Source organism: Triticum urartu, chromosome 4 (genome assembly GCF_003073215.2).
Source record: "Triticum urartu cultivar G1812 chromosome 4, Tu2.1, whole genome shotgun sequence".
NCBI lineage: Eukaryota > Viridiplantae > Streptophyta > Magnoliopsida > Poales > Poaceae > Triticum > Triticum urartu.
In genome coordinates this window covers 158,785,100-158,796,298 of record NC_053025.1, presented here as the reverse complement: position 1 = coordinate 158,796,298, position 11,199 = coordinate 158,785,100, and the positions used below count along the sequence as shown (strand labels likewise).

At 45.9% G+C, this 11,199-nt stretch overlaps 1 protein-coding gene across 1 annotated transcript; it reads left to right on the top strand.

The window, feature by feature from the left end:
- Window positions 1-430: 430 nt before the first annotated feature.
- LOC125551199 (probable nucleolar protein 5-2) lies at window positions 431-4,629 on the top strand. The gene is made up of 10 exons (XM_048714361.1): window positions 431-576; window positions 676-780; window positions 893-934; window positions 1,549-1,728; window positions 1,804-1,968; window positions 2,395-2,595; window positions 2,675-2,974; window positions 3,319-3,519; window positions 3,603-3,734; window positions 4,013-4,629. The coding sequence occupies exons 2-10, from the start codon at window positions 703-705 to the stop codon at window positions 4,451-4,453; spliced, it is 1,740 nt and encodes a 579-aa protein (XP_048570318.1). The 5' UTR covers window positions 431-576; window positions 676-702; the 3' UTR covers window positions 4,454-4,629.
- Window positions 4,630-11,199: the final 6,570 nt, after the last annotated feature.

Here is an 11,199-nt window from a genome sequence, read left to right as displayed (position 1 = left end):
TGTGGAGGTGGACAACTTCACTTTCCGGGCCTCAGGAGGCGGAGCTGGAGAGCGCCGAGGCGGAACTGGAGACAGTGAATCTTCAGTTCTTTTGGTTCATGACCAGACACGGGGAATAGGCGCCGTCGACCATTTAGACCTAGGCGGACGAGCTCTGCTTAGTTGATTAAATATAATGAATTCCGTCGTGTTTAGATGAAATCCGTCCTGTTTAGATGTAATTCGGTCGTGTTTATATGAAATTCAGTCGTGTTAGATCGAATTTCGTTTGGTTAATTTGAGTTGTTGTTAAAATGTATGTGGCTATGCATGAAGATGAACCAGTGTGACGAGGAGTTGACGGTAAGGCTAAGTTGACCTAAAACCCCAAGGCTAGAGATCCAACGGCAGCCAACCCCCACCCGGCCAAATCAACGGTGAGACGGGCCATCAGGCATCTGTCTAACATCCTGTATAAATCTCTCAAGACCTAAGCTCTAAAACCCTCGCGGCGGCGCCTCTCTTTTCCCCATTCCACTTGCCGCAGCCAAGCTCCCTCCCGGGCTCTCGCGGTCTCCATCGCCCAATCAGCTCAGGGTTCGTGGCATTCCTGGCCTTCGAGTAGCTCGAATTAGTTGTCCAGGCATATACACGAGGTATTTGGTTTGATTTGGTCTGGCTGTGCTTGCGATCCAGGTGAGTTGAGTTGCGGCTTGGTTGGAGATGTTGGTGCTGTTCGAGACGCCCGCTGGGTTCGCCCTTTTCAAGGTTCTGAACGAGGGCAAGCTCGACAAGGTCGAGGTGAGTGCTCGCCGCCGCCTCAGCTCTTGCTTTGGTTTGGATTACTGGTGTTTAATTTGATCGCTGGGTGTTTCCTGGACTGACGGAGCTTTGCGTTCATCTTTGTTCGTAGGATCTATGGAAGGAGTTCACGACGTCGGACAGGGCGAGAAAGGTGTGTGCTTTATCCACTTCTTTTTTCCGATGGCAAAAGAACTTCTCTTTCCGAAACTGTTAGATCTTATCTATTAATGGAGCAAAAAACCGTGATGTGAAAATAAGCAACAACCCGTGATGTGCTCCCAAGCTATGTGTCCCTTCTCCAAATGTCAGAAAGGCTGTCTTAGCATTGAAGTTGGTTTGGGCTAGTTTTCATGTTGCATGACTTCTTTGACCCGCAAGGAACCCTCCACAACTGAACTCACTTCAGCAGGCTGATAGATGGATGATATCTTGCCTTGGTGGGGACTGTGCCTGTAGAATACTGGATTTTCCACCAACTTAAAATAGTGATAAGCAGCATTCATGATTGCACTTAGTGTTTGTCACCCTATTTGCTAAGAAAATGGGTGTCTGAATTGGTTCAGTTAGATCTTCTACTTCCTATATGTTTTCCGACTTCGCCTATTTCTTCCGGGTGATATCCATTGTAATTTATGTTAGTGATTTATAGTGGTACATAAAGTTCTTGACAAGCTGTTGAGATAATTCAGTCAGTCCTATTTCTTATAATCTGTACTTATTTTTTTACTGGCTCAATCTAACTCACGCAATATTACATCATTATAGGTGGTTGAGCTGAAAGCTTTCAACAAGTTTGAGAACACATCTGATGCCCTTTCTGCTGCAACCCTGATTATTGATAGCAAGCCTACCAAGGGTTTGCGCAAGTTCTTGCAGAAGCATTGCGACGGTGAAACTTTAGCTGTTGCTGATTCTAAACTTGGAAATGCTATAAAAGAGAAGCTGGTCAGTTAGTTCCCATAGTTGCTTTGTTTTTGTAGAATTACCAGTTCCACTTACAAGTTTGATGTGCTTTCACAGAAAATTGACTGCGTTCACAACAGTGCTGTGATGGAGCTGATGAGAGGGCTGAGAAATCAGCTTAGTGAGCTTATATCTGGGTTGGGCACACAGGACCTTGGTCCAATGAGCCTGGGATTGTCCCACAGCTTGTCTAGATATAAGCTAAAGTTCAGTCCTGAAAAGGTGAGTCAGTACTGGTGGCGCTTTTCTCTCTTGTCTGTCATGTTAACGTGTGCTTCATTTCTGACTCCTGCGTCTAATGGCTTGTTATTATTATCTTCTATCATTTTCCTTGTTGTATTTCTGCATTGTTATTGTTGGCATTTTGTGGTGTTATTTGTTGAACTTTTGCAATATTTTGATGTATGACTATTATACCGTTACTATCTTCAAGCATATCATGTTATATTTGTCTGTTGTCATTCTCTTGTAGGCCTTTTTGCGCTAATATTGGTTTAATTACATTTGTAATATTCATTGAAGCTAACATCGTGTTGGCCGTGTCTGGTCATGAAATAGTAATACATCTATTTGTAGAGAACCCCCTTATACATTCGGCTGTGGCTGGTCATGACAAATGCGGTAACACTACTATTTTTTCCTCCACAGGTTGATACCATGATCATTCAGGCCATTGGCTTATTGGATGATCTTGACAAGGAGCTTAACACATATGCAATGAGGGTTCGCGAATGGTATGGTTGGCACTTCCCAGAGCTCACTAAGATAGTGACAGATAATATACAGTATGCAAAAGTTGTGAAGTTGATGGGCAATAGGACTCATGCGGTCAACCTTGATTTCTCGGAGGTAACTCATCGACATGTCTAAATATGAGTCCAATTCCTATGCTAGAAACTTTTTAGTTGGAAGTTCTGTTTTATTTCAGATACTGACAGATGACGAGGTAGAAGCACAGTTAAAGGAGGCTGCAGTAATATCCATGGGAACAGAAGTTAATGATCTTGATTTATCAAACATTAGGGAACTTTGTGATCAAGTCTTGGCTCTTTCTGAGTATAGAGCTCAGCTGTATGATTATCTGAAAAGTAGGATGAACACAATTGCACCAAATTTGACTTCACTTGTGGGCGAACTTGTTGGTGCTAGACTTATTTCACATGGTGGCAGCCTTGTAAATTTGGCCAAGCAGCCTGGTAGCACCATTCAGATACTTGGTGCAGAGAAGGTGAGTTTACTTTCTGTAATCATGGACATATTTCATGTGTTTTCTACGTTTGAATATGGTTTTGAATTGTGTTTTTAGACGGGTGAATTTTCATTTAAAGAACATGGATGAGACACAATATGGCTGGGCAACTAGATTTTCATATTTGCCTTTGCTATTTGTATCTTCCACAATATGAGAGAAAAGCAAGATGAATGCACACATGTTCTTTGTTCTATCTAACTCCTTATAATGTTGTGGTGACATTAAGTAATGTCATGGCTGCAAATGATCTATGTTGTCTATAACATCTATTTGAATTTGCCTTTCCAACAAAAGAGACTGAACTCTACATTTCTCTCCAGGCTTTATTCAGAGCTCTGAAGACAAAACATGCTACACCTAAGTATGGCCTCATCTACCATGCATCCTTAATTGGTCAGGCAGCTCCAAAGCACAAGGGAAAGATTTCTCGTTCTCTAGCTTCAAAAGCCGCTCTTGCCATCCGATATGATGCCCTTGGTGATGGTGAAGATAACTCCCTTGGTCTTGAGAGTCGACTGAAGGTGTTGACATTGTTGAAACTCCGTCTGTATTTAGTACAATATATTTTATGAGGATTTGCCTGACATGAAGAATGTTTGAACAGCTTGAAACACGGCTTCGGGTTCTCGAGGGTAAAGAACTAGGGAGATCTGTTGGTTCCACGAAGGGAAAGCCCAAGATAGAAGTATACGAAAAAGACAGGAAGAACGGTGCTGGGTTAATTACTCCTGCTAAGGTAAGCATTATCAAGATTGTCCTGCGAAATCTGAGGATGCTTCCCAGTAAAGGGTAACAAGGGCCAATAACGTAAACGTTTCTGCTTGGCAAGTACTTGAAGTAGAATAGAACTGTGGAGCTGTGTTAGGGTAGATGTTTTGGTCAAGGTAACAGAGAAAATGCACACTTTTTTTTTAAGATAGTTCGATCATCTTTCTTTCCCTTGTTAAAGCCATGAAAAATGTTTGTTGTTCATAAATTCATCTTGGCTCGAGGTTTTAAATTTGTATTTGTCAGACGTACAATCCTTCGGCTGATCTGGTTCTTGCACAATCCACCGAAGAAACTCCAAAGAAGCTTGATGTGGCTTCAAAGAAGAGGAAACATGATGATGCGGAGACTGCACCATCAACTGAGCCTGCTGGGGAAGCAATTCAAGAGGATGGTGGCCAGGAGGGCCGGAAGAAAAAGAAAAAAAAGTCCAAGGATGTTGAGGAGTCTCCTACAGTTGATGCCAAGAGTGACAAGAAAAAGAAAAAGAAATCCAAGGAGACAGAGGAGCCTGGCGTGGCCACTGCTGAAGGTGAGAAGAAGAAAAAGAAAAGTGAAGCACAAGATGAGGTTGTTGCCATGGAAACCGAGTCTGGTAAAAAGGATAAGAGGAAAAAGAAAAAGCAGGCTGATGGATGCGCTGTTCCCCAGAGGAGAAGGGAAGCAAAGCCGAGTCATTTTGCGTAGGCTTAGGTTCAGGACTTTGTGTTCTGTAAAATGGGATTTTACCGACTATTCGATGGTAGTTAGCTATAGTATAGGAACCTTGCAGGATTCATGCAGCTGTGTTGAACAATTACTATTTGGAAGACTGGAAATTTAAATTTTGCTCTATCTACATATACAAAGAAATTGTGTGTCCATTCTACGTGAAAGTATATTTCTCTTGTCATCAGGGGTCGTCTGTCAGTTTGATCTCGTATCCAATGTCTTGTCCTATTTCATATTTTATTTTCTTTGAAGGAAACCAGTGCAAATACTCTTGGCGCATAAATGTGGTGTTGCTATTTCCATTCTTTTCTCATGTTTGCAGCTCTAGAATGCACACCTTGTATTAACACTAGGGGGGCAACTTCAACGCGTGCACCAAACGCTCCTAGGTAATTATAAGTGATTTCATCCAGATACAACAGGGCTGTCTCCGCGTGCGACCAACATGGCGACTCCGCGGGCCACCGGGGGGGGGGGGGGGGGGGGGGGGGGGGGGGGGGGGGGGGAGGGGGGTGACGCTCCCGATTCAATCGTACACTAATCATACACACAAACGTGTACGATCAAGATCAGGGACTCACGGGAAGATATCACAACACAACTCTACAAATAAAATAAGTCATACAAGCATCATATTACAAGCCAGGGGCTTCGAGGGCTCGAATACAAGAGCTCGATCATAGACGAGTCAGCGAAAGCAACAATATCTGAGTACAGACATAAGTTAAACAAGTTTGCCTTAAGAAGGCTAGCACAAACTGGGATACAGATCGAAAGAGGCGCAGGCCTCCTGCCTGGGATCCTCCTAAACTACTCCTGGTCGTCGTCAGCGGGCATCACGTAGTAGTAGGCACCTCCGGTGTAGTAAGAGTCGTCGTCGACGGTGGCGTCTGGATCCTGGGCTCCAACATCTGGTTGCGACAACCAGGTAGAAGGGATAGGGGAAAAGAGGAGAAAGCAACCGTGAGTACTCAATCCAAAGTACTCGCAAGCAAGGAGCTACACTACATATGCATGGGTATCAAATGGAGTAAGGGTATCATATGTGGACTGAACTGCAGAATGCCAGAATAAGAGGGGGATAACTAATCCTTTCGAAGACTACGCTTCTGGCAGCCTCCGTCTGCAACATGTAGAAGAGAGTAGACTGAGGTCCTCCAAGTAGCACCGCATAGCATAATCCTAACCGATGATCCTCCCCTCGTCGCCCTATGAGAGAGTGATCACCGGTTGTATCTGGCACTTGGAAGGGTGTGTTTTATTAAGTATCCGGTTCTAGTTGTCATAAGGTCAAGGTACAACACCAAGTCATCCTGTTACCGAAGATCACGGCTATTCGAATAGATTAACTTCCCTGCAGGGGTGCACCACATAACCCAACACGCTCGATCCCATTTGGCCGGACACACTTTCCTGGGTCATGCCCGGCCTCGGAAGATCAACACGTCGCAGCCCCACCTAGACCAACAAAGAGGTCAGCACGCCGGTCTAAACCTAAGCGCCCAGGGGTCTGGGCCCATCGCCCTTAGCACACCTGCACGTTGCGTGGGCGGCCGGAAGCAGACCTAGCCTAGTGGCGTTCCAGTCCAATCCGGCGCGCGCCGCTCCGTTGCTGACGTCACGAAGGCTTCGGCTGATACCACGACGTCGAGTGCCCATAACTGTCCCCGCGTAGATGGTTAGTGCGTATAGGCCAGTAGCCAGACTCAGATCAAATACCAAGATCTCGTTAAACGTGTTAAGTATCTGCGAACGCCGACCAGGGCCAGCTCACCTCTCTCCTAGGTGGTCTCAACCTGCCCTGTCGCTCCGCCACAAGGTAACAGTCGGGGGCCGTTGGGAACCCAGGCCCACCTCTACCGGGATGGAGCCACCTGCCCCTTCAGCCCCCATCTCCGAATAGTATCACAGGTAAGGTAACTGTGTAAGTATATTGTATGTGCCCGTGATCACCTCCCGAAGTGATCACGGCCCAGTAGTATAGCATGGCAGACGGACAAGAGTGTAGGGCCACAGATGGAACACTAGCATCCTATACTAAGCAGTAGGATAGCAGGTAATGGTAACAACAGTAGTAGCAAGGACAGGCTATGCATCAGGATAGGAATAACGGAAAGCAGTAACATGCTACACTACTCTAATGCAAGCAGTATAGAGGAGAGTAGGCGATATCTGGTGATCAAGGGGGGGGGGCTTGCCTGGTTGCTCTGGCAAGAGAGAGGGGTCGTCAACACCGTAGTCGTACTGGGTAGCAGCGGCGTCGGTCTCGGTGTCTAGCGGAAGAAGAGGGGGGAAGAAACAATGAATATAATGCAAACAGATGCATAACGATACATGACAAGACAAGTAACGGTGCTAGGGGTGCCCTATCGCGGTATGAGGTGATACCGGTGAAGGGGGAAAACATCCAGGAAAGTATCCCCGGTGTTTCGCGTTTTCGCACAGATGAAACAGAGGGGGAAAGTTGCGTGTTCGCTATGCTAGGGATGCGTGGCGGATAAACGGACTGCGTATCCAAATTCGTCTCGTCGTTCTGAGCAACTTTCATGTACAAAGTTTTTCCATCTGAGCTGCGGTTTATTTTCTATTAATTTTAAAAGATTTAAATCATTTTCAGGATTTATTTAATTAATTTAATCAACATTATCCAGAATAGTGTCTGCTGACGTCAGCATGACGTCAGTAGTTGACTTGGTCAACCTGACAGGTGGGTCCCGTTCGTCATACTCTGTTTTAATTAACTAACAGTTAATTAGGTTAATTAGTGATTAGGTTAATCTAATTATAATTAATTAACTTAATTAATTCCTTAATTAATTAATTAATTATTTTTATTATTACTTACTTTTTTTAATCTTTTTTTTATTAAACGTTCTGGGGCTGGGGCCCCCATGTCAGTGGGTACAGGGGCCTTAGCGGGTTCTTGCGCTACGGCGGGTCGGGCGTTGCGGCGCTCGACTGGGCGCTCGCCCAAATCGCCGGGGCGAGGAGGGCCGGGGCAAGGCCGTGACCGTGGGCGTCCGACGGGGCGCGGTGTCGTCCGAACGGGCACGCCGGCGAGCAAAGGCCCGAGGCGACGGCGGGCCGCGGGAGTTGGCTTGGCCGCGGCCGAAGGCGGAGCAGAGGGGGGGGGAAGCAGGGGCGCCACAGGGCGCGGGCGCGGCGTGGCCGCGGCAGCGGCAAGCGCGGACGCGCGCGGGAGAGCAGGGGGGAGGGGGCGAGGCCCGGCGAGCGGTGGGCAGCGGCAGCAGAGCAGAAGCGGGGGCATCGCGGGGCAAGGTCGCGGTGGAGCCGAGCGGGGGGGTGAGCAGCGGCAGCAGGACGCGCGGCCGGAGCGGGCGAACGACACGGACCACGGCGCGTTGAGGGGGAGCAGAGGAGAGGCGGCGCCAGCGGCCACGGCGTCGGCGAGGTCGCACGGCAGCAGTAGAGTAGTAGGGGGACGGAAGACACGAGCGCGGCGGCGGGGCTCACCGAGGGGTGTAGGGATCGGGGCAATGGGGCTCGGGGTGGAGAGATGGGGACGGTCCGGCGAGGAGGATGCAGGCCGGCGAGGGGGGGGGGTCCGGCGACGGGGAGGTCGAGGCGGAGGCGCGGTCCAGGCGGCGACGGCGAAGGGCACGGCGTCGGGGGGGCCGTTCCCCTCGATCCGATCTGGATCGAGGAGGAGGGGGGAGAGCAACTGGGGGGAGGGGGCGAGTGGGGGAGTGGGTGACGGGGTGGGGTTAGGGTTTCGGGTGGGAGGCCTAGTAGGCTAGGGGCGTGGGTGGCCGGTTGGGCCGGCCAGGCAGCCTGGTGGCCGGCTGGGCCGAAGCCCAGTGAGGGAGGGGGGGTTGTTCTCTTTTTTTTCTATTTTTATCTTATCTTTTATTTATTTTCTTGTACTGTTTTATTTCTAGTTTATTTTATTTTTAGATTTATAAAAATTATAACTAGTACCTAAATTTGTATTTATAAACAATCTACTGTTAGATTAAATCTTGACTCATAATAAAATAGTTTAATATTTTTATAAAATTCAATAGGCATTTGTTTAATTGTTTTCACTACTGTTTTAATTATTTTAGAGCCCTTAAACATTTTATCAAGGTTTGGTTTCTCCACCAAAATTATCTATGCAATAATTGGTTCACCCCGAACATTTTTGTTTCGATGTTTGAAAACTTTTATTGTATGCCATATTTGGAATTTGAATTTTGAACCGGTTTTTGAACTAACGAGGGATTAGCAGCAGTAACTGAGGTGACGTGGCATCATTAGCGGAGGTTCACTGTAGCTTAATTATCCGGGCGTCACAATTCTCCTCCAGTACAAGAAATCTCGTCCCGAGATTTAAGAGGGGAGTAAGGGGAAAGTTCTGGTTACGATATGTTAACGGATCTTCTCGAAGAAGTTAATCCCTTCCGTTGATGTCTTCAATTCTTTATTCCAATGCATCATGATGAAGTTGTCGTCCTTTCTTTGGGGAACTCCATCGTACTTATGAATAGGTAAGGGGCAGCCCTACCAGGATAGGATGTTATAAGGGAGAATCATCTAGGGGTATCCCAAGAATGAACATATGATTATCTCTCGAGTTGAACAAATGAAACACATCGAGAGCAAAGTAAGACGGTGCAATAAGAAGTTTAAAGCGGATAGGCAATCGTTCATTGCCTGAAACAGAGTGTGAAAGGGGTTCAGAGTAACATGAATAAGTATTACCAGAATAGATCACTAGCTAGGAACGTGGCTTATGAATTGCATACAAAGCCACGCGCGAGGGACAACTTTGAAAACAAGGAGAGTCAGGTTTCGATCCTGTGAGACTGGTGGGTTATGGGCCCACTATGTGGGTTAAAAGTAGGAAGGGCGGTAACGTCTCGCACGATCGTGTAAGCAAGGCATGTCAGAGCTTAGCCTGTCAGTTATGTTGGCAACATCGTTGGTACCAAGGGCGAGGGACGAAGAAAACCTTTTTCCTGCTCGTTGAACGAGGCGGACCAATAGGCAAAGTTCTCGCCCATCGGTGGCTACCGGAATGTCATCAACAATAGTAACAGGGTCTTGCTGACAGAACTGTACACCGAGGGGTTTACGTAAGTAGGAGAATATTACTGCTTAGATTATATAGACCTCAAGAAAGGTTAAACCAACCAATGGAAAGGAAAATAAGATTATCAGATTAAACAGAACAATGGAAAGGAAAATGTGTTTAAACACATATTTCAAGGGTATATCCTTCCCAAGGACAAGCAGAGCATGATATCCATGACAGGATATAATGTAGAAAACTCTTTAGGTAGGGGGGAGAAATTTCATGACATTACCCATACATCGGTGTTTGGATAATTGAGCAAGAAACATTTAGCATTGGGCTTCAAATGTTCTTGTTGAAAATCGGAGTACCACAGACATGCTTCGAGATAGCATTGACATGGTCTTCAAGCAAAGGTCGGACTTTAGATACTCAATGGATTCATCAGGAACAGCTTATAGAATAAGTCTTTCAATTTCCTCTTGGAAGAATGGTTAACATTGCTAAAAAGGAAGCTATAACAATAGGTCCTCTGGCCAAGGGTGCTAAGCAAAGACACCACCTTACCGGGTTACGTAGAGATCAATGTTACAACTCTTGGAAATATATCCCAACCATCATATCTGACCGAGATTCAGATCCGATTGGTGTCAGGATACCTCAGACTTAGGATACCTGAGAAGAAAAGGTGCAACGCAAATTGACGAGATGACATTGTAAGATTCTCGGGGAAATGAACTATGAAGTGATTTCCGTTAACAAGAGTCCATCATTAACCCAAGGAGAGGACAAGGAGGTGTCTGGTGAACTCAACCGCAATTCATCGAGATTTCCAAAAGATGGATTTCCACCATTAAGTGAACAAGGAGATAACATTTGTCAGATCAAATGATATAAGGAAGTATGCTCGAGGAAAACATACACAATTAAACATTGGTTGAAAGGTGCGCCCGAAATATGGGTTGGGTTGCACGACCAATGTCAAAATGGTGATTCAATAATCAATAGCCTAAGAATGAACTTTCGACCATTAACTTCAAAGAAATAGGGTTGCTAGAAGGAAATAATCCAAACAACACCGTTCACTTGTTGGAATTAACACGGGGACCAAGAAAGAATGGTGATGGTGAGAAGTATTTCTATGTCAAGAATTCTCAAGAGGTGGAACAAATCTCAGAACATTCTTGACATAAAGGATAGTAATACTCCAAGGTAAAGAAGAACAATTGCTGGATAGCAAGGAACTTAAGGTATAACACCAAACATGAACAAGCTTGTGTTGGTGGGAAGGCAATAAAGTGGTCGATGATAATACAATTCATCGAGGGCAAGGATGTTATTTCTCATCATGAATTCAATTGATATCATGGAAGAGCTCAGAACGCTGATGATGATCACGACACATTTGTCGAGAGATTTCATGAAGATGTAATCGATCGGCGATAACATCAAGTCAAAGGAATTATGAAACAAAGGGTTAATGGGACCATGCGTACGCCACAAACTCAAAATCAAGCTTGTTGTTCAAGGCGGAATGATATGACGAGGAAAATTGACGTAGGCTTAGCTCATCATCGAAGGTGGTGCTCCAGGATTAAGGACCAGGTAGCACCGTTAGAATTTGGTACGATAATGGTATAGCCGATCAGGCTAGGAATGACTTGAAGGATTATTAAACCCATAAGCAACGAAAATTACTTAAGAG

Excerpts from the sequence above, each read along its gene's own strand:
- LOC125551199 (XM_048714361.1), top strand. The coding sequence starts at position 703 with ATGTTGGTGCTGTTCGAGACGCCCGCTGGGTTCGCCCTTTTCAAGGTT. Across the intron at positions 1,729-1,803 it reads ATGCTATAAAAGAGAAGCTG|AAAATTGACTGCGTTCACAA; the intron begins GTCAGTTAGTTC and ends GTGCTTTCACAG. Across the intron at positions 1,969-2,394 it reads TAAAGTTCAGTCCTGAAAAG|GTTGATACCATGATCATTCA; the intron begins GTGAGTCAGTAC and ends TTTCCTCCACAG.